This window comes from Enhydra lutris, unplaced genomic scaffold (assembly GCF_002288905.1).
Source record: "Enhydra lutris kenyoni isolate GAN:26980312 unplaced genomic scaffold, ASM228890v2 scaffoldscaffold16, whole genome shotgun sequence".
NCBI classification, from domain to species: domain Eukaryota; kingdom Metazoa; phylum Chordata; class Mammalia; order Carnivora; family Mustelidae; genus Enhydra; species Enhydra lutris.
In genome coordinates, this window is record NW_019154100.1 from 20,244,899 (window position 1) to 20,269,345 (window position 24,447).

Here is a 24,447-nt window from a genome sequence, read left to right on the forward strand (position 1 = left end):
AACAGGACAAGAATCAAGTACATGTGAATGTCCCCCTAAAATAATTACAATTTACATTTGCTAGGTACTTTATATGTTCAAATGAATGTCATAGTTATTAACTGAATTTTTTTCAGTTTTTATTTTGAAATAACTATAGATTCACAGGACATTACAAAAGTGGTGTAGAGAAGTTCTGTGTAGCTTTCACTCAGTTTTCTCCATTGGTTACATCTTACGTAACTATGCTACAATATCAAAATTAGGAAATTAACATTGGTGTAAAAAGATATAGTTTTATGTCATTCTATCACATACGTAGGGTTACTGCAACTACTGTTGCAATTAAGATACAGAACTATTCCATCAGAAATTATCGGATTTAATTACGTGTACAGTTATTTAGAAAACACATACTTAAAAAGAAATAGTACCTGGAAAAAAAAAACAAAACACATACTTAAATGTAATGTCTAGGCTGCTGATAGACTAGAACTTCTCTGAATGAATTCAAATCATTTTGTCTCAGATTTAAAGTCACTTACCTATCCTTTCTTTTTTAATGTATATGCTGTTGCAGTAGTGGGTTAAAGGAGGGGGTTCTGATCTCTCTTTTCCTGTTGGGTGTGTATTGTTCCCCTTAGAAAGATGCATGGACCAGAGCTAAATGCTGACATTCAAGTATTTCAGGAATAAAAAATATTGAAGGAAAAAATGTTATCTCATTTTTTAAAAAATTATTTAAAAGCACTTTGTAGTGAGTTCTGCTTTTTACATATTTTGTACTTTCATATGTTACCATTGGTGCTAAAGGTGATGCCTTGTTCATAGAGGTTTTGTTGCCATAGAATTGGAAGGGATATAATGGTCATGGTGATGACAATGAATATTTTCATAGTAGGTACCATTTACTGAATGCTGATACACCATTTACTATGCATACATATTATAGTCAATCCTCATAAGGGCCCTATTGGGGGAATAATATTATTATCCCTATTTTATTATTTTTTTAAAAATTTATTTATTTGAGAGAGAGAAAACACATGCAGGGGGAGTGGCAGGCAGAGGGAGAACCAGGCTCCCCACTGAGCAGGGAGCCCAATGCGGGGCTCCATCCCAGGACCCTGGGATCATGAACTGAGCCAAAGGCAGATGCATAACTGACTGAGCCACCCAGGTGCCCCTATTATTCCTATTTTAAAAATGAATAAACTGAGGGTCAGCAAATAAAGTTGTACTAATAAATAAACAAATAAATAAGTTGTACTAGCTTCCATAACATGATGTAATGTACTTGCAATTCAAACCCGCTTCTGTCAAATTCCAAAGCTTGTGTTTATAATCATTATGTTCACCAAAAGAATTTTGTCTCTTCTCTTCTGGCAGGATTGCCCTGAAACCACTAGAGGAAAGTTTTGGCTTTAAAATATCCATAGAAGATTATTTCAAGGCCTCTTCAAAAACTTACACCAGTAGTCCACCTTACGAATCTAATTGCAGAAACTATATCCCTTTACTACATGATAAACCCATGTCCACATTTCTGATCCTCAGTAAAGATAAAGAATACTTATGTATTTTTACCATATCATTTCTATTTAAAAACAATAACCATATACTCATTCACAAATAACCTCAATCCCTAAGAATTTGGTCTCAAATCCTTGGCTGGATATAAATCTTAGTTTTACTCTTTGTTAGCTGCTTGAGCTGGGAAAGTTATTTAACTTCTCTATTCCATACTGTCCTCATCACTGCTAGGATAATCATAGTGTTTATATCCTAAAATTATTATTTGAACTCTAATAGTTATGGAAAGAACCTAACTCAGTGTTTAGAACATGAGTTGTCATATAAGTAAGCAATATAATAAATAGGATTATAGATATTACTACTTCTTATTATAGATATTGTTGCTGTATCTAGATCTAATAATTCAGTTATTTGGTTTTTCTCCTTGAGACCATTTCTAGCTTCTCTAACATTTCACTAAACATGGGATTAAATATAACCAACATTTCACTAAACTATAGGACTAAATATCATCAGTTCAAGATATAATTGGTAACAAATACAGCTTGTGATTTTACTAAGTTTTGGAGAAATCACAAAATTATCTGCAGTAAAATAGTTGTGTAATCATATTCCATTCATTTGTTCATTCAAACACATGTATTTGATGCTGTTGCCTTTTATTGTACACCGACTGTTTGATCTATTTCCAAATTCTCATAGATATTTTCCTCCCTTTTGAAGACTGGAAATTATAAAAAGCTGTCTGTAACAGCTGCTTTGAGGTCATCTACGTATGTTGACTGCAGGTGGAAATCTCTTTCACAGAGCCCTAAATAGTAGGTGGTAAAATTTGGCCTTTGAGGGAGCGGGACTCTACTAGCCTTTTGTACAATTTATCATCCACAAAGTGTGTTAAGGTGCTTTTGATCTTTGGAAATAATAACTTTCAAAGTAATGTGTTGCTTATATGTGACCATTGGCCCTCTTTAGGTATCTCAGTATCTCGCTGATTTCAATGAGTGAATGTATTTTTAAGATGGTACACTGATGACTCAATTTAATAGAGAGACGCTAGATCCTTTTGAAATCCATTTGGGAGGATTGAATGAGAGGAGGTTTGTGAGTGGTGCTTTGAAAACCATAAAGCACTAAGTAGCCATAAGTCATTTTATTATGATAATTTCCATCATATTTATTAAATTTTTGGTTTTGCATTAAAAGTTCTTGCTTTCTGCAAGATTAAGGGTGCGATTCTGCCAAATATTAACCATAAAGAGTTTGTAAAAATACATTCATACTATTCGTTGCATTTCCTTATATTTCTTTATGGAACATGTTTCAGGCACAGAACTAAAAATTTGGGGTCACAGAGAAATTTGTGGAAATTTATAGGCTTTGGTTTATAGAGACTTGAAGTTTTTTCCATCTCTCTGGTATTTTATTCATGTCAGTTTGCATGGCTTCTTTCCTTTCCTTCTCCTCCTCCGCCAGGTTTGGTTTTGAGCTTTGGATTCAAAGAAACCCCAAAGTCAAAACAAAATGGTCAGAACTGCTGATTCTTGTTTTGCAAACTTTTTTAGTGCAGCATTCACAGGAAGAGAGGTCGCTGACCAGAAACTAGGACTAACTTCACCCAGAATGTTGGCAAAGTTCAGGAACCTTTGAGTGAACTTGTCCCCAGATAGATATCTATAATAAAACTTAAACATTTTTCTACTTTATGTTAAAAATAATTTAATGAAATAATATCACCCTATAAAAAGTGGATTTAGTACTTAAATTCGGTATTAATCTACCAGTTGTTTTTGATAAAAACAAAATAATTTACCTTTTATATTAAATACAGTCTCTTGGCTTTTCAAATTGCTGGTCCAGTTTGGAAGCTCAAATGTAAAATGTACTTAAGTGTCTTCATTGCCTTTGAAATTTTCTTTGGAGATTTGTAATTAAGAAAAGAGTTATGCTAAACTCTGCTTATCGGATTTCAAATCAGAATTTTTATAGCTTTGCTATAAACCTTCCACCATCGTGTTTTTGTGATGGAAAGGCTGATAAATGCCATAATATATACCAATCCAAGGGTTTTAATTGTGTGTTCCTGCAGGAATTACACATACTAGCATAATATTCAGTGTTCAGTGCTAATTTTGCCAAACTCTGCCTTCACACTGGGCAGCCGTAAAAGATAATTGCCCTGAATAGCTGTCTATTGATGGCAAAGGCTTTGATTATTTCTACTTTCCTTGGAAAATCTGGTTATGTCTCAAATATGATCTCATTTAGATTTTTTCTTGGTTTACATGTCTGAATACTAATAGTAACCGGATAAGTGTGGGAACCTTAGTTTGATACCAAAAGGCAGATTTCAGTCAGTGAATTGTATATAAATAAAATCGCCTCCAAGCAGCATCTGAAATGATATTTAGATTCCAAATGTCCAAATAACGTTTAGATTTCAAAAACATTATTAGAATTTTCCAGAAGTAATTGACATTAGGATTTTTTTAACCGGTGGAAGGTATTAAAAAACCAATATCTACTTATATTTTATTCATGTTAGTTTAAAAGATAAAGAATCATATATTTTAACATAGGATGTGTTATACACTAAAAGCAGTTGTACTAAAAAGTACATTGGGGGCACCTGGGTGGTGAAATCGGTTAAGCATCTGACTCTTGGTTTTGGCTCAGGCTCAGGTTGTGATTTCAGGGTCCTGAAATCAAGCCCTACCTTATGTTAGGCTTGGTGCTCACCCCAGAGCAGCTTGATTGGGTTTCTTTTTCCCTCTCCCTGTGCCCCCCACATTCGCTCAAGCTCTCTCTCTCTTTCTTTCTCTAATAAGTAAGTAAGTAAATAAATAAATCTTAAAAAAATTACACTGACAGATGGTAACCGCATCTGTGATGAGCGTAACATAATGTATAGAGTTGTTGAATCATTATGTTGTACGTCTGAGATTGATGGAATATTGTGTGTCAACTACAGTTAAAAAAAATTAAAACTACACTAAATTTATGGATCTTAGATGAAAAGATTGAAAAAGAACTACAACTGTCACACTGCTTATAAAAGTTGGGTGTCAAGATATGGAGGTATAGTAGATTCATGTTCTAGATGCAGATGATCATGTCTGATCCCTATGCATGATTTCATGTGAGAAATAAGTCAAGCCATTTTTCAGTGTTTATAATCCTTATTTGGCTTCAAATTATTCTCTCAGTACAATGATTAAGAAAATGTCTTAAGGGACTTTACATTTTAAAGCAGCTTCTAAACATAAATTACAAAGAGCAAAACGATTGAGCTTTAACAGATTCAAGAATTGTGGACATAAATCTTCTAGTGATGATGATGAAATTGTTTTTCGCTTACAATCTCTAGATATTATTTACTACACTGAAGAGGTATTCACTGTAGGATATTACGTGCTTATTAAAAATAGGACCATATGGTTCAGAATGTGAGGGAGAGGATTAAGGATGGTGGATGCTTGTATTTACTCTTTAGGACCCAGTGATTTTGAGGTCTTTTGTCTACAGAGTTTTTTATTTCTAATTTCTGGTTTTCAAAAAAATATTGATGATTCTTAGCATTGAACCATTTTTTAAAAACTTAATACCCATAGATTTCTTTCTTTCTTTCTTTCTTTTTTTTTTACATGATGTTTCTCAGGAGGACTTTATGTGGGAGAAGGAAGGGAGAGTCTGCAAGATCGTTAAATTTTGAACCCATTCACACTATACATAAAATGTCAACACATTTTTGACCAATTAAATAAATAACTGGATAAACATGAAGTATTGATGGAGCCACTAGCAGTCCAAAAGAAGTTGGGAAACAGAATACTGTTTAATGAAAAGTTGAGAAGTAATTAGTTATGTCCTAAAATTAGTAATTTTAAATTTATCTTTAAAAATACAGAAAGAAATGTTAGTCTCATTAGCCAAAAAATTGTCTAGAAAAAGAAGAGAAAAATGAGTAATTTTACTTTATAAGACTGACGTAGGGGTCATTATCCAAATTTCAGTTCATTTTATTAAAGGCACTAGAGAATAAAAAATGTACTCCCTGATTTTGCTGTTTTTTTATCTTATCTAGTTAGATTTTTTTCCCTTTTACCTGTTTATGCAGATCGTATGGTAGAAGTAGAAAAAGTCCTGGTGAAAAGACACAGTCAAAATATGAAATCGTCTTCGGTAGGGTGGTCATTTCAGAACTATTTCAGTTCCTATAGATAGAAGAACTAGGAAAAGTTTTAAATGAAGACACTTGAGAGACAAGCAAGTCACTGCAGTGCTGGTGGGCAGGAGTGTGAACTGGCAGAACCCACCTGGGAAGACAATCTGGCCATTTGTAGCCACAAACTTAAATGTTCATGAGATGAAGAAATTTTACTTCTAGTTATCTAATACCAGGAAATTACCACAGGCAGAGAAGACATTTAAAAGAATGCTCTTTGCATCATTGTTTATTTTTATTTGTTTTTTTCATTGCTTATTTTTTAAAAAGGAAGTATCTTAGCTATCTACTTGTAAAGAACTGGCATTGAATTATGATACGTCGTTATGACCAAATACAGTAATCAAAATTATGTTTGAATAGTATTTAAAGCCAGGGGAAAGGTGCTCGTTCTATATTGCTGAATGGAAAAAGACCTGTATCCAAAAGTATCTCAAATTTGTTAAGCATATTTAATTTATATCTGTACAGAAAGAAAAAAGAAGGAAATAAAAATGCTAACTATGGCATTGTGGAGTGATTTAAATTTTCTTTTTTAAACTTATGTTTTCCAAACTTTCTAGGGTGAGTATATTGTACTTACTAATAAAAATGTATTATATTCCTAAAGGTATAAGAGGGAGAATTGTGTGTGTGTATTGTGTATGTGTGTGTGCAAAGGTGTGCGATGTGAAGAGGCAAAATAAAGTATTGGGATTTATCCTTTCGAACTTCTGAATTTATGGTTAGACGGTACTTGTTAACTCAGGTTCCTCCTCGCTTACCTACTCCTATCTGAACAACCCCAGTTCAGGTGTTAGCAGGTCGCTCACAAAGCAAAACCACGGAGTGGCAGAGCATCCAAACTGGAGGTGGGCTCTCGCCTAGGTCCTGCTTCAAACCTCCTCTCCATCACATACATTTTCCAAAGTCGAAGAATGGAGTTTTTGCTTTGCCTGTTCCTAGATGCAGCTAGAAAGAAAGCTGTCTTCTCTACCTACAGCTAAAAATTGGAAAGTGTGCACTCAAACTGCGCTGCACCTGGGAAGACCAGGTCATTTTCCCGGAAGCGCAGGGGGTAAGCCCCGCTCGGCGGCCGAAGTTCGGAGAGCCGAGGATCCGGGCAAGCCCGGGAGCATTCCCGCCTTCTGAGACCGAGCTCCTTCGGTCCACCTCAGGGTTCAAGCTTTGGTCTCCTGGAGCGACCCGAGCAAGGTTTCTGGTTCTGGAAATTAAGGGGAAGAGAGGCGAGAATGATGTCCCTTCTCAGAGGTCGCCTGTCCCCTGGACTCTCCTTCCGTCCTCATCTCCTTCCTTCTGTCTCTAGACAAGCCAAAAAGGATCAGACCAGAGGTCCGGAGTCCCTTGGCCTCTTTCTTAGAAGACCCGCACCCGAACGCTTTGCCAATGATTCTGTTGTAGGTCCCCCCTAAACGCGCGGGCGGGAGCGGCGTGCCTGCCCGGGATTGGGGATTGGGCAACACTGACTCTTGAGGCTTTAAAAAAAAAAAAAAAATGGGTAAAACAGCTATTTAATTTTTTCTTTTCTTTCTTCCCTTTTCTTTCTTTCCTTCCTTCCTTCTTTTTCTTTTTCTTTTTTCTTTTTTTTAAGAAAATGGAAGAGTTTGGACTCTACAGAAGCCCCGGAAATCTGCAGTTTGGGGAGAGGATTAGCTCCTCACCAACAGGCCGGCCGAAGCTGTGTCCCGGCGCTCGCGTCAACAGCCCAGCGCGTTCGAACTCGTAAGGCGCCCCGCCCGCCCCTGCCCCAGACTCCAATTGAGATCGTTCGCGTGTATATTAACTCTATGGCTGCCACTTCTTGAGGACTGTGGGGATTTCACAACCCTGAACCAAACTGCAGAAGGCAAGACATTCTGCTTTGAAGAGTCCCTCCTGGCCAGTCGGCCGCACCCTGCTGGGTCCTGAAGCATCCCAAGCCCGCGCGCGCCGGGCAGGAGGACGCAGACACCTCCATCCCGCTCCGGCTCAGCCGGTATCCTTTTTTTCGCAGCTCTCCAAGAGCTCGGTCATGAAGGAAATGTAGACGATGGCCAGGCGTAGGGTCTCGATTCGGGACAGCCTCTTCTCGTAAGCAAAAGTGGGCACCTTCCTTCGCAGCTGGTCGAAGGCCTCATTGAGGTTGAACATCCGCTTCCTTTCGCGGATGTTGGCTGCCTGGCGCTGGGCATAGGTGATCACCCTTTTCCTCTTGGGACGGCCCAGCGGGGAGGCGCCTCTCCCATGCTCCTCTTCCTCCTCCTCCTCCCCCTCGTCTACTTCGCCCTCCTCTTCTGGATCCTCCTCCTCAAAGCGTGCCAGCCTCCTGCGTCTTTCCTCTCGGAGCACAAGGTCCGGGTCCCCAAAGGGAACCCCGGGTGCGAAGTCGCAGAGGAGAGGGTGCCCAGGGGAGGCCAGGGACAGGTCTGCGACGAAGTCCAGCACGCTGGCGTCCACGCACCTCTCCGGATGGGCCGCCATCGCATCAGCTTGGCCTTGCCTCGCATGGGTTTCTCGCAGCGAGGGGCGAGACTCCTAACAGCTCTGAATCTGACGCGGCACCATCACCGAAAAGGCCAGAGGAATTAATATTTATAACCAAGATGATAACAGGATTAGTGGCACCGATAGGGAAGGCTCTGACAATGTCGTCCTCTCGAAACTGATGGAAGAAGACAAGCTTGAGCACGCGTGGAAGTCTCAAAGGGACAGGCCTCCAATTCTGAGATCCTTTTCCATGAGCCACCTGGGACACTTTGGCAACAACCCCCAGCCTCTTACCTGCTGTGCTTTTTGTGCCTCTCCTCACCCCCGCAGCCAACTAATATTCTTCAGGCTCCTTATCTCATGTAGCTCTTTTAATTTAGCTTTGGATTTTCAAAGCGAGGATGTTTTCCACCACTCTGGTTTCTCCTTGGCTTCAGAGTAGGAGTCCTGAGTCTTGCCACCGGAGGCTGCCAATGGGTGTGAAATAAGTGCATGTGCTTTTAATGATGTCCTGAAGAGGGGCCCTGTCTGCCAGGGGTCGAGGGGAGCTGTTTGTCTGGTATCCCAGTGCAGCCGCTACTGAAAGGCAGGATCTTCCATTAGCTTAAGTAAGCACGGTGGGGGGGGGGGGGGGGCGGAGAGCGCATTCCCCAGAGTCGCTGTTGGAACCGGCTTTCTCCTTCCAGGGCATCGAAACAGCTCTCCTGCGGTGTTACAAACCCGACTTCTAAAGTCCGTTTTGTTGTAATCACCCTAACAACAGAGATACTTGAGTTTCCCTTCCCTACTTATCTCCTACTCATGTAAAGTGGAAGAAATTACTTCAGGGCAAAAGTTATGATGGCAATAAAATGGGGGGAAAAAAAGGCTCCTAATATTTTCTCTGATTGTACTTAACTATGTAACCCCAGTGTGTGGGGCAAAGCAAACCCTCGGCCCCCGCCCAAACAAAACAACTTCAATCTCCTTTCAATAATGCGATTTACCCTTTGATAGGCCAATGGGTCGATCAGCCCTCTGTTGTGAAATCTTTCGACTTTTAAATTGCCCATCGGTATTTGTGAACAAAGATAAATCCTCACGTCCTTCTGGCTTGTTTTTCTCATTGATTTGTGCTGCCCTACAGGACTTAAGAGTGGAAACTATATGAGTTCAATTTAAGGGAGATTTAAAAGCTATCATTAGATCATGTTTTTGAGATGAAAGGAAATTTAAAATTTGGTAAAAGAAAGTGAAATTTTACTGATTTCATATTATCTCTAATATTTTAACAAAGACGGGTTCATATTTCCTTTTTTGCCACTGGCTATATTTACTTAATTATTCGGTATAGGGATTTTTAAGAAGACACGGAAGGGCAGAGTAATATATTGGAAAATCGTTTTAAAGATTGCTTAGAAGAAATAGCTGTAAAAGATGAGTAAAGAGATGCCTTGGTTCAAGGAAGACTCCCTGAAGACAGTTCCTACTAAGGAGGTAAGTTGTGTGGCAGTTTGGTTAGTACATTGGACAGCTCCCAGAAACAGCCTATTTCTTACAGGTCAGCACAATTTTCTTCCTAGCCTTCCCCTGTGTACTCCTAGATACTATTAAAGCAGTATCGTCTTGAATTTTTCCTTTTCTCTCATTCATTCGTTCTTTTAACCCATTTGTGTCTGTGTTCTCCCTTGCTCTTTTGTCCTGTGGTTGATTTTCTTTTCTCTTGCATTTATTCTTTATGCTCCAGTGTGCATTGTGATAACTCAGGCAGAGAAGAATTGAAATATATGTTCTTGAAAGATGTTAATGAATATGAGGTCCTTGATTATGATTACCTATTGATTTTTACTCAACTTCTTTCAAAGAGAAGACTGAGAAATAAAAAAAAAAGAATTGGAATTTCAACAGTAGCTAGAGGATAACTAAATGGGAGAATTATTTTTTGTTTTGACAAGCATTAACATGCTTTCTAGTTCTTGTTTAACTTAATGCGTTATTCAGTATTTGGACATATTTTATCGTTGATTTTTAGTTGTTAAATATTTCTCATGACTTTTCTTTTTTAAATGCAAACGTAAATGGATTAAATACCTCATATTTTAAGAATCTAGTTTGACAACAGAATATATTAGGACACTTACTGAAGGGAAACATGAGAGATATTTAAAAGTAAAATTTAATAAAATAGGTGTCAGAAGCTATCATGGGACTTGAAACATTTTTCTTGGACTAAAATTCTTCATGATTTTATAGAAAGGTATGAATATTTCAATAACCTTATCACAAAAGAATGCAACAAAATTAATGGAACCCAATGCATAGGATTGGGTTGAAATATCAATATTAAAATATTAGGGAATTTATTTAAAATGTCTTAATAGGTATGTCTGTAGCAATAAAAAAATCCCAAAATCTTTAAAAAATACCCCAAAAGGTAAAAAAAATCCCAAGATTAACACTTCTGCTTATACCACAAAAACTTCAGTTTATCCTACAAGGTTCTAATCATGGTGACACAATTAGAGCAAAAATGTTAAACTCTAAGTTGTAATGATTGACTCTATTTTTTGTTTATAAATGTGGAACAGAAATAAGTGAAATTGTTTTTCTCTGCTTATTTTGAAACATCTCTAATTTTCAAATAATTTTTTTGGAGGGGCACCTGAGTGGCTCAGTGGGTTAAACATCTGCCTTTGGTTCAGGTCATGATCTCAGGGTCCTGGGATGGAGCCCCATATGGAGGACCCCCTGCTCAGTGGAGACCCTGCTTCTCCCTCTCCCTCTGCCTGCTGCTCTGCCTGCTTGTGTTCTTTCTCCCCCTTCCTCTGGCAAATAAATAAATAAATAGTCTTTTAAAAAATTAAAAAAAAAAATAAAATGGTTTTGTGGATATTTGGTTTCACAGTAAATATACATAGTAAATGTAGTAAGTTTATATAAATGATATGAAACAGTTCATCCCATTGGAAGGAACCATTAATCCTCATTAAACTTACTCATCTTGTTAAAGTATTTCCAAAGGAAATCAGTACCTTTTCTGCCCTTAGAAGCTCCACGAAAAAAATTCAAGAAATATAAATATCAATTCTAGGGTCTGTCTATACTTAGAGTTAAATTCTTGCTTACCTTCAAGTTAACTTCTTGCTATTCTACTTATAATCCTGAATTCAAATGAAAGTAAGGGCTCCTCAGAATGCCGTCATTCAGGGATTGGCAAACTTTCTCTTTAATTGGCAAAATAGAAATGTAGGCTTTTTACAGGTTGTACAATCTCTGTGGAACTACTCAACTTTGCTTTTGTAATATAAAGGTAGCCATAGACAATATGTAAATGAGAAAGAATGGCTGTGGTCTCTGAAACTTTATTTACAACATCAGGTAGTGGGCTGGATTTAACTGTTAAACTGTAGTTGCTGACTCTGCCCTATTTAATATGCCTATCTTCACATTCCTTGGGATACCTCTTATGGGGACTTGCTAACATAAAGCATTCAAGCATGTAAATGAATATCTAGTTGGTGAGCACATATCTTGTTTATATTGTATATGTGTGTCAGGAGGAGGGATAGGAGGTGTAAAAATGCTCCTGAAGCAACTGAATATGTAGATACTATCACTGAAATTACACTGACGTGTGTTATAGAGTAAGAAGAGGCTCTGCAGAGGAGGCATACATACCAGGCTAACGTTACATTTTCCCAGACTGAAGGCGTATTTCTCGTCATTGAAAGAAAACAAATATAAAATATGACGATCTGCTCTTTACTTTTATTTATTTATTTATTTAAATTTTATTTATTTCTTTTGACAGAGACCAGCGAGAGAGGGAACACAAGCAGGGGGAGTGGGAGAGGGAGAAGCAGGCTTCCCACTGAGCAGGGAGCCTGATGCGGGGCTGGATCATAGGACGCTGGGATCATGACCTGACCCAAAGGCAGACGCTTAATGACTGAGCCACCAAGGTGCCCTGATGATCTGCTCTTTAAAATATAAGCATTACCAGTTTTGGGGTGAATTACATTTCACTAGGAATAAGTAAGGAAGAGACATAATTCTGGAAAGGCAGTCTTCTACTTTGTGATGTGCTCCTAATTGTCAAAATTTATTCAATGAAGGCAGATGTTTCAAGAGGTTTATTTATCCTTTCCACTCTTATTTCCAACTGTGCTGCCACTCCCCCTGCCCCCCATATCTGTGGCAGAAACTCTTCAGCGTTCTTACCCTTTTTCCTTTTAGTAACAGACCCACCCACACATATGTTAGCTGGGCACATTTCTGATACACTGCATTTTTGCTGAGCATGTCTAACCCATGACAATAGAGTAAGTGAGACATAATGTGTGCAAGTTCAAGTTGGTCTTAGGAAATGCAATTTTTTCCTTCCATTTGGCCTTTTGTTCTCTTCCCCTATCCTGGAATGTGGGTTCTTCGGTGGAGAGCTAGCACTGACCATGTAGATGAGGATAACACCCAATGGCAAGGGCTAGGAGACTTTTTTCTATACAGGGCCAGATAGTACCTATTTCAGGTTTTGTAGGCTATGTGATCTCTGTCACAATTGCTCAGTTCTACCACTGTAAGGTGAAAACAGCCACAGAAAATACATAAATGAATGGAGGTAGCAGAGCTCCAATAGAATTTTACTTACAAAAGTAGGTGGCAGCAGAATTTTATTCTCAGGCTGTAGTTGCTGAATCCTGCCTAGGTAATGCAGGGCAACAGAAAGCTGTTACTTGAAATGCCCTAACAGAGTAGAGCTGTACCTCTCAAATTCAGCTTAATATATAAGAAAAAAAAATATACTTCCAGTGTATCTCAGAGCTCTTTATTTATTGGTGTGTTTTCTGTTGGTACCCAAAAAATTAGACAATGACTTGAAAGATGGAACAGATAGATATGCTACTTTATTGTTATTATTTTTTTTTCAAATTTTCATTTAAATTCTGGTTAGCATATAGTGTAATATTTGTTTCAGGAGTAGAATTTAGTGGTTCATCACTTACATATAACACACAGTGTTCATCATGACAAGTGCCCTCCTTCATACCCATCACCCATTTAACCCATCCCCCACCCTCTATCAACGCTCAATTGGTTCTCTGTCATTAAGGGTCTCTTATGGTTTGTTTCCCTCTCTTTTTCTCTTCTCCTCCTTCCCATATGTTCATCTGTTTTGTTTCTTAAGTTCCACGTGTGAGTGAAATCATATAGTATTTGTCTTTCTCTGACTGACTTATTCTGCTTAGCAGAATATACTCTAGCTCCATCAGTGTCATTGGCAAATGGCAAGATTTCATTCTTTTCGATGACTGAATAACATTCCATTGTGTGTGTACGTGTGTGTACATATATATAAGTATATATGCAGATATATCTGTATATATAGACACACACACACACACACCCACCTTTTCTTTATCTACTCATCAGTTGAGGGACATTTGGGCTCTCTCCGTAGTTTGGCTATTGTTGATAATGTTGACATAAACATCAGGGTGCATGTACCCTTCTGAATCTGTATTTTTGTATCCTATGGGTAAATACCTAGTAGTGCAGTTGCTGGGGGTTTTGGGTAGTTCTGTTTTTTAACTTTTTGAGGAACCTCTATACTGTTTTCCAGAGTGGCTGCACCAGGTTTTGTTCCCACCAACCAGTGCAAGAGGGTTCCCCTTCTTCTGCATCCTCACTGATACCTGTTGTTCCTTGTGTTGTTGATTTTAGCCATTCTGACCAGTGTGAGGTGATATTTCATTGTGTTTTTGATTTGTATTTCTCTGATGATGAGTGATATTGATGTATCTGTTATCCATCTGTATGTCTTCTTTGAAAAAAAATGTCTATTCATGTATTCTGCCCATTTCTTAACTGGGTTATTTGCTTTTTGGGTGTGATATGCTACTTTATATCTATTTTAAAATATTTATTCATTTATTTGAGAGAGAGAGAAAGAATGTGTGTGTGCAGGGGGAGGGGCATGGGAGAGGGTGAGAGAAACTCAAACAGATTCCATGACCCTGAGATCATGACCTGAGCGGAAACCAAAGGATGAAGGCTTAACCGATTGTACCACCCAAGCAGCCCTATATCTTTTTTAAAGTATCACTTATAAATACGGCTTAAAGTCAGATATTAATTTTTTTTTGTCTCAGGTTTTTCCTCTTCACATGAAATAGTCCCACTTTGGTTAGCCTTTGGAATAAATGTATTTTCCAAATTTTCTATTATATTAGATCTTATATTAGTTGTTGTTTGAACCCTTTCCAAAGTCTTTCTTTTTGAAAAACATGTGGAAAACTAAAGAGGTGTGAAGAAAAATCCCTCAGGATGTTATAAACTACTACCCCAAATAATTTCCTTTTTCATCTCCTTTCCTATACTATATTTTTGCACATTATTTTTAAATATGACTTTCTTTTGTAATAAACATTATAGATTTGATAGTCATCCTTAACTCCATAAGTTCTTTGTATATTTGGAGATTAAACACTATATGTGTGACTTTGCAGTTTAATAATTTTTCAAAAGTTTTTCATGTTATACTATTTATGTATGATATGGGGAAAATATTAAGTTGAAACATATGTAACTTCCAAAAATCAAACTATTTTTTAACCTAAAAAAAGTGGACAATTTAATTTGGTTTAACTTATTTAAAGACACTCCTACTTTATAAGAAAATGAATTATATTTAAAATTAATGTTATATATGAGTGTACTACCTGCATCAATATATACAATTATAATCTGTTATTCTATTATACACTGAATGCTTTGCACACTAAATTAAAAATACACTATACAATTTTTTCAACAAATTTTTATTGAATGCCTATGACAACCTTAACCCTTGTGGCATTGATGTAGCAATCTGATAAATATCAGTAAACAAGTTGGAAACCCAAAAAAATTCTTTATGGTGTTGAGGGTGGTAAGTGCTATGGGAAAAAACTGCTTAGTATAAGTGATATCATGAATACTGAAAGTTAGTGACAGGTGGCTATTTTATTTATTTATTTAAAGATTTTATTTATTTATTTGAGAGAGAGACCGAGAGAGACCACAAGAGGGGAGAAGGTCAAAGGGAGAAGCAGACTCCCTGGGAGCCCAACGCTGGACTCGAGCCCAGGACTCTGGGATCTTGACCCGAGTGGAAGGCAGTTACCCGACCAACTGAGCCACCCAGGCACCCCGCAGGTTGTTTTTTACATAGTTATCATGGAACAGTCTGATTGGAAAGTGATATTTGAATAAATACTTGAATGCCCATGAGAACTCATCTCTTATTTTCCCCCTTTCCTCACTCTGCTTTAGCTATGCTGGTCTCTTTGCTGTTCCTCAGACATGTAGGCACATAATCTGTCCCAGTGCCTTTGTATTTCTGTTGCATCTGACTGCAATACTCCTTTCTTAGATATCCACATAACTCACGCCTTCTCTTCCTTCAGGCCCCTGGATGATGCTGGCTTATCAGAGAAGCACTCCTGACCATCCTATATAAACTAGTACTTCCTCTCTCTTGTACTCCTTAACCCTCTTGCATTGCTTTATCTTTCTCCAAAGCACACAAAACATCTGGCACAGTGTGTATTTATTTCTTCACTTCTGTACTTTCAGTTTCCCTCATTAGAGTATGAACTCCCAGTGGTAACCATGGAAGTGCACGGACTAGATTTCTTTTTCAGCCGCAAGGACTGCAGTTAGCCAACACGCTCCATCCTTGGTGCCTTTGGAGTCACTGCAGCATTCCAGGTGAGGCTATACACTTTCTGGTTAGCCTCAGCACAGAAGGAACTAGATCCTGGCCATTTCTACCTAATGTGGGACTTCCTAATAAGTGATATTTGCTCCCTAGTATGTTTGCAGAGCTTTTTTTTCAGGTCTGCATCATAGTTTGATGTTCTTACTGTGTTGTCTTCATTCCTCCTCTCCCCCCCCCGCCCCCCCACACGTGTCATATAAGTATTATGGCCTCAAGCTCTTGGCAGCTCAATTCTGTTCCCCCTCCCTCTTTAACTTTCACAGGAGTCACCTGTGAGTAATCGAGGGGAGTTACCCCTCCCAAGAAACTCCAAGACAACTATAAAAACCCCACCATTAAAAAAAAAAAACACAACCCCACCCACCATTTTTCAATAGTATTAATAATAAATGTTTTTGAATACTTACCACGTATTAAATGCTGTGCGTATATTATATCCTTTAATACAACAGCCTTATGCAGAAGACTCTCTAAAATGCTTCCCACTAACTCGTCTTTATATTTCTGATATCAGCACAGAGTCTAACACAATTATTTCTTTGATAACTTTCAGTCTGAGGAATTGCATGTTCAATTTGATTTGCATTGAGTTTGGATGCTTTTAATCACCTTTTTTCTTCAGTGAAGGATATTGTATTGGGTTCACTAGATATTTTCATTAAATAACTTTCTTTAAGTAAGGATACCAATGGTATCATTTAGATTTATTTCTGTCCCATATTATCTCTTCTAAATTTAAGTGATTTACTTAAGCTTAAAAATGCTGGCTGTTTCAAAACTAACAAAATGAAACTTTGAAGTGAAATGGTTCCTAACCATTTTCCTGTTTCTTGACTCACCAGCCTTCCTTGGGCAGGGTTTTCTGGTTATCCTGCCACTGTCTTTAGCCTCTTTGTGGCTTCTTATAGCTATCATTTGAGGATTATGGAATCTCCATATTGGTTAGTATCATGGATGGAGAAAACCATCATCATGGTGGAAGCCATGACTGTCATTATCTCTGTGGGTCCTGAAGGATGATGACTCTCCAGAGCACTCTCACAAGTGTTCATCTATGGCAAGAGAAAATTCCAATTTTTAAAATAAATTTCCTTTCATCCCAACCAAGTGGTATTAATATCATACCAGTCATCTTATTTGGCAAAGTGGTTTGTTATACACTTTTGTTTTCTTCTTTCTAGACCTCTTTCAATACATTCACTCTGGGTTTCACTTTTGTCTTTTAGGGCCACAATGGCTCACTCACATACTACTAACTTAAAGGACTTTTTTTTTTCTTTTAAAGATTTTATTTATTTATTTGACAGAGAGAGACAGTGAGAGAGGGGATCCAAGCAGGGGGCTTGTGAGAGGGAGAAGCAGGCTCCCCTTTGAGCAGGGAGCTTGATGTGGGGCTCAATCCCAGGACCCTGGGATCGTGACCTGAGCCAAAGGCAGCTGCTTACCAACTTGAGTCACCCAGGTGTCCTAACTTAAAGACTTTTAAAATTAAGTTGCCACACCAGTCGCCATATCCATTGATCTATTCTCAAATCTCTTCATACCTTATGTCACAAATGTATGCAGTCCCGGTTTATCTATTTATTTCTCCAGGCTTTCAAATTTATTCTCTGTTACTCCTACCTGGGTTTATTTAGTTTATTTATGATTATGCACTATGGTTTGATCTGTTATCTTCTCTATGGCCAGTTGACTTTGAAGTGGCTCTTGGGACCATTATCTCCAGATTGGTTATCTTCAGTTGGAATCCACTGGGAAGTGTATGATAAACTTCTTTCAATTCATTACAAGGTACTGTTATAATATGGTAGACAATTGAAGATAGCAGGGAAGATCAGATACTGGAGTTAAATTGTTAAGATCTTGGAGAAAAGGAAAATGGTCGAGTATTTTTTAAAGTTTCTGACAATTATGTCAATTGTCATACAATACAATTATGTATTGTCAACAATACAATTATGTACTCCATAGCTTAAAAAAAATTTTTTTTTCATGATTTGTTTTGTTCTAACTGTAGCTCACAGTGTGGTAACTTTGACCTTGTTTGGATATCAGGTTTGAACTTGGCATGCTATGGAAAGTATATGGAAAGTGTGAGCTGGTTCAGTGTTGCCCTTAGAATAAAGTAACAACACTGCGAGCACTATCTTACGTTGTTAGCCATTGTCAATTCGCTTTCTCTCATCTGTGAAGAAACATGCCAAACACACACAATATTATAATGGTTGGGTCTCTAAGGCCTTAGACTTTTTCAGTGTTCCATATTATGCCTTTTTGCCTTTTTTCTTTCTACCCATTTTGCTCTTCTTGCCATACTTTTTTTCATTGACTCTCGGATCTCATGATCAATATCGCTTTCCGCTAGGCCAATATATGACTGGTATTATGATATTAAAATAAAAAAGGGTGACCCACTTTTGAATTTTGTAGGTCCCAATCCCACTGCGGCTCGCCCGGGGCACAGCACTACTGGGACGGCCGCGCATGCCCTCTTACGTACTTTGGTCTCCGCGCTGCTCGTAAAGCAAAGCGCGCGCCGGCGAAAGAGCTCCTCCTCCGCCTAGTAGGCGCTGCTCCCGCGGGGCAGGTAAGCCAGGTTGAGGTAGACCGGGAGCTGGGCGCGGCTGTCGACCACTCGGGCCTCGAGGCCGTTTTGGGACTAAGGACTTTCTGGACAGGGGCGCCCACCTCCTGGCTCACCGGGCTCGGTCTGGCCGCAGACTGGTCGACTCGCTCGGTACGCACCGGCCAGCCCCTGGATTTTGGCAGTGGTCTTCAGGTGGTTTTGGGGGCGGAAGTGCTAGGGTCGAGACGGGCTAGGGACTTCCGGTTACAGCGGAGAGCTTCTGTTCGTCAGGCCTGCCTCGGTGGTGGCGGCGACCGCACCGCGCCCTCGGGGTCCCCCATGCATATGGTGGGCGGGGTGGGCAGGGGGGCGGGACGTGAGGCGTCGACCGCGGCTCGCGGCGGGAACCCCGAAGTCCTCCGCGTGCTGGGCCAAGTCCGCGGAGTCGCGGGCAGCAGGCGGGGGCCCGAGGGGTACAGGGTGGATAGGGACTCGCTGACAAACGTGGGAGGCGCTTCCTAGCCTCCCGGGACACCGCTCCAGGGACTAGGCGACGGAGCTTCCAGGGGACGCAGGTGCTGGCGCCATGGGCACTGCTTTGCAGTGCTCAGACTCGCTGGGCGAAAGCGGGTTCGGGTTGCTAGTGCGCGCGCCGTCCTGGGGCTGCGCAGCAGGAGGACCACGGGGCCTTAGGCGTGGCGGTGGGCGGCGGCGGCAGCACCTGCCGGAAGGAGTCGGACTGCGACTAGTCCATTTCCGTGATGTGGAAGCCCACCTTGGCGGGCAGTGAGGGAGCGGTCATCGTATGATACAATACTTTTGAGAACTTACTATATATTGTGCATCTGGTGTTTACCTCTTGTCTGTGTCTTTTCTCATTCAAGGTATGCGTTTGAGTCCAGCTTAAGTATTTCTCTTAGTATGTCCCAGTCCAGACCAAGGCATTTTCTGGCATTTAAATAATCAGTTTCACTTTTCATGAATACCCGGAGGGAGCAGCTCTTTTTCTGATAAGATAGGCTGTGAGTAATACCCGAGTAAAGCAGTGGATTATTTTTACCTTAGTACAATATTAATCTGGAATGTTCCATTTTAGGGTCTTTGTTCTCTAACAAGAGAAGGTTGATTTCAATGAATGTTGGAATCATTGTGGAATGAAGCCCTACATTTATATCTTAAAATAGGCCATTTTCAGAATCTTATTTAAAGTTATGAAAAACTGAAGTTTATAGGGTGCTACTAGAGTCTTGAAGGAATCAACGGAGACTTTTTGTAGTAACAGTAATACAAAGAAAACACTAGCATTTAGGAAGAGCACGAGGCCTCTCTCTAGTCCCCATCTTACTTCACAAGGGGAAGTAGTTTCTGGTGCAGATTCTATGACATTTTATTGGATCAGAGTCGTAGTGGATACAGCTTGCATAGATGGAACTTCTGCTCACCTGGGTATTTTCTTCTTCTTTTTCTTTTGCTTTTGCTTTCTTTCTTTTTTCTTTTCTTTTCTTTTCTTTTTTTTTTTTTTTTACTGCTCTTCATTACATTGTGTGGAAGTTATGAAAGTGCTGGAGCATTCACATGTCACCCTGCTTCTGATTTTCCTCTCCTATCTGACTCGGTGTCTTATTTTTCCTCTGCGACTGAGAATCTGTGCTTAAGACAGGCCTTAAACGTATCAGAAAAATACGAAGCTTGTTTCTCATTTAGGACAGTGATTCTCGCTTGATCTATACACCGTCTATCTCAGAATGACCTGCTAGTTAAAAGAAAGATTTCTGGACCCACCCTTGAGTTATGGAATCACAGTATCTAATGGTAGACAGAGGTTGCCCTATCCAGCATATTGTTATATATGCTAAAGATTTTGGTTCACGGGTTAAACCTGAGAGTGGTTCTCAATCCTGTCTACATCTCGGAATTGCTGTAGATTGAAAGCTATTGATAATGTGATAATATCCCAGAAAAATTAAATCAGCACTTGAATTCCCCAGGTGACTCTAATGCACTTACAGTTGAATTCATGGATTAGGAAAGCAATATTGCCGAAATAGTGAAGTCTTACTGTCGCGGCCGGTGCGACAAATCAACCAGGAACGTGAGGGTAAGAGGATGGTGAAAAGAAATTAAGAGACAAAGAGATGGGGGCAGGAGGAGCACTGAGGGGGATGTCCAACAGTGCCGGTTTTATTCTACATCTTATAATCATTTATAAGGCAGACCACAATAGGAGGAGTAATACATCAGTATCTAGTCAGATAACCGCAAGTTCCTATAACAGGTTTACATTAACTACAAACAAATCTCGTGATGCCAGGTAGTCACGGCTAATGCCATTAGCTACTATTGATGCAAGACAATCAACCAGGGAGTGGGTTATGGGAAGTACAGGAACAACAAGGACCAACTAAGAATTTATGACCCTGATCACATTGTTCCCTTCTGTAGGGAGAACGTATGGGAAGTCACGTAGGCGAGAGCATGACACGTAGCACAGACCCTTTCTCAGTGTTACTCAACTTTCCTGTCCTTAACCCCTAAAAAAGGCGTCCGGACTTTAAAGGAGTCACAAGTCAGGGCCTGGTTTGATCCACGACTCCAACCATGCCGTAGCCTCCAACAACTTACTTTGATTTTACTTTCTTTCTGACCACACGTTATGTGAGTTTAATCAAAGTTAGATTCCTAATAGAATAGTTCAGTCAACAAGAAGAAAGATGAGATGCATTTAGAATCCATAATAACATAACTGGAATATTTGTGTTGAGCTGTTAGCCTCTGAAACTTTATGTAAGTTGTACATATAAAAATGTGATCATCTTAAAGTCAAGTTAGATAGATTTTGTACTAAAAAATGGAATAGGTCTTTTTTAAAAAGATTTTATTTATTTATTTGATAGAGAGAGATCGTAAGTAGCCAGAGAGGCAGGCCGGGGCAGGGGTGGAGGAATGGGGGGCGGAGGGAAGCAGGCCCCCTGCTGAGCAGAGAGCCGGATGCTGCCTTGATCCCAGGACCTGAGACCATGACCTGAGCCAAAGGCAGAGGCTTAACCCACTGAGCCACCCAGCTGCCCTGGAATAGGTCTTTTAATTATAATAACAGCTAACATTTGTTTAATATTTTTATTTTTTTTTGAAATGTAGTTGAAATTCAGTGTTATATTAGTTTCAGGTGTACAACATAGCTCTTTGACAGTTCTCTATGTTAAACTATGCTCACCATGAGAAGTGGTTGTTACCATCTGTTGCTATATGACATTAATTACAATATTATTGACTTTATTCCTCACACTGTACTTTTCATCCATGTGACTTATTTTATAACTGGAAGGTTGTACCTCTTAATCCCCTTCACCTATTTGTCCATCCCCACAAACCTTCCCCTCTGTCAACCATCAGTTTGTTATTGTGTTTATGATTCTGTGTCTGTTTTGTGTTTTAGATTCCGCATGTTAAAAAATCATATGCTCTCTTTCTCTGGCTTATTTCGCTGAGCATAATACCCTCTAGGTTCCTTGTATTGTCACAAATGGCAAGATCTCATTCTTTTTTTTTACACCTGAGTAATGTTCCATTGTATGTATTTATCGTGTCTTCTTTATCCATTCATCTTTCTATGAACATCAAAGATTCCCTGAGTTTTGTAAGTTAATGGTTAAAATATCACGTAAGTAAAAAAAAAAATTCTTTACATCCATCATATCTACCTTGCAAGTGTTGGGAATCTGATGCTTAAAGGCCTGGTTACCACAACTGATGCTGGGTATTTTCTTTCATTCTTTTATGGCCAAGACATGATTAATACTCAGATTAATGTGCTATGTTTGTGTATCAGGTCATCCTCTAAATGACTTCCTGGGGTATGGTGAATCATTTCTCTTTTTTTTAGGCCCCCCTCCCCCCCATTTATTTATTTATTTGAGAGAGAGAGCAAGCAAGTGTGTACAAGCAGGGGGAGTGGCAGAGGGAGAAGCAGGCTCCTCCCTGAGCAGGGAGCCCAACCCAGGGCTTGATCCCAGAAACCGGGGATCATGACCTGAGCAGAAGGCAGACATTTAACCACCTGAGTCACCCAGGCATCCCTGGTGAATCACTTCTTAGTGGAATCTGGTTTCAGTCGTCATACACACACAGTGTACTGAAGGATGTATATTCACTTGTATAGTTACTGAATTGTCATTTATAAATTTTAAGTCGGTGGTGATAATTTTATTGAACTTGAGCATTTGTTTCATTGATGTGATGTAACTTTTTGGTTTTGAAAACAATAATGGTAATTTAGGCTGAGGGGAAAAATCAGTAGTTGTTTTATAATGCAATTTTTGAATCAAATAGGTAAAACTGAATTTCAAATTTTAGTACACAATATATTTTCTTCACCACAGAGCTTGATTTCCTAAGAGTATTCTCCGTAAAGGGAAGTGGAAATGCATCAGTCTCTTATCATTTTGCCTTCATTGATAAATAGTTAGAGTCATGAAGACGTTAATTTGCTTTATTTGAGTATAATCAGTTTGTTGTCATTAATCTATTCAATGCTTAAACAGGCTAGGGTATAAATCAATAGATGGATAGGATTTTTATAATTAAGATGCTAAACTTAATCAGAATGATGTGGCTTGAAATAATTCTAAATGTAGTCAAATGATTTGCATAATATATAGAAGGTATTATAAAGTAGTATAGTAAACATACTTAAAATACATAAAACATTTTGAGGGCTGAGTAATATTTTAAGTTTATAAGAAAATCATCTATAAATATGACAGAATTGAGAAATGGGGTTGGCTTAATGGAGTGACTGTGGATAAATTGTGAGGCTTTAAAACTAGATAAAGAAATTTTTGTTCTGATTTCAATCCCCATTTTAGCACATCTGCCCAAACCTCATATTGCTTTAAATCAATACCTGCAGTTATCTCCAAAGTCCTTAAAATTCACCCTCATCTCCTTTAACCCATGGGCCATATTATTACCAACCTAAAGAACTTCTCTGATACTCTTTAACACAAAACCTTCAATTTGCTCAATATTTAATTTTGTTATTCATATAATATGAACTCTATTCCCTGTACCATTAAAAACCCTCCATATTCCTCTATCTTCTAATGTACCATTAAACCTCATATGCTCTCTCTTAACCATGTAAGGAATATGCTTTCTTTGTTCCTGATTATTTGCCTTTGGTCACAGTACACTCTGAACCTTTCATCCTATACCCCTGACTTACTCCAAATGTTTCACATTTCCTAACTGGTCTCTGAATTTCTTACCCCACTATAATGCATGCCATTTTTTACTCTGTAACTAAAAGTGATTCTTTTCAAATTGCAAATCTAATCACAGCTATCCTGTTTATAACCTCTCAGTGACTTCAGTTATTCTTAGGAGGGAATCAGAAATCCATTATATGACTTAGGTCTTCATTAATCTCATCTCTGTCATCCTCTCCAGGCTCATCTCTTACCTTTTCTCTTTATTCTGCACATACTTGGGTGTTCTTTGAATTCTGGGGATAGACCACGGTTAGTCTCTAGCTCTTTTGATGTGAGATATTCTACATACCCCTGGTACCACATCCTTCTGTTTTTTTTTCCCTCCTCTAGTTCTTCAGGTAGGAAATAATGACAGATATTGTATTGTTAGTTCTCTTAAAAAAGAATGAGTAGGGGCACCTGGGTGACTCTGTATGTTAAGCATCTGCCTTCAGCTTGGGTCATGATCTCAGGGTGCTGGGATCGAGCCCCGAATTGGACTCCCTGCTCAGCGGGAAGCCTGCTTCTCTCTCCCTCTGCCTCTCCCCCAGCTTGTGCGCTCTCTCTCTCTCTCAACTAAATAACTAAAATTAAAAAAAAAAAAAAAGAAATAGTAGAGGACTTTTGGGCAAGGTGGAGCAATAAGGACTGAATTTGCTATTTAAAACAAAAAATGGACAAAAAACACGTG

General features: G+C 39.0%; 1 protein-coding gene across 1 annotated transcript; it reads right to left on the minus strand.

Annotated features, from left to right (window-relative positions):
- Window positions 1–7,705: 7,705 nt before the first annotated feature.
- LOC111147187 (Fer3 like bHLH transcription factor) lies at window positions 7,706–8,197 on the minus strand. The gene has a single exon (XM_022503078.1). It carries the CDS (start codon window positions 8,195–8,197, stop codon window positions 7,706–7,708), a length of 492 nt encoding a protein of 163 aa, XP_022358786.1.
- Between the last annotated feature and the right edge of the window lie 16,250 nt (window positions 8,198–24,447).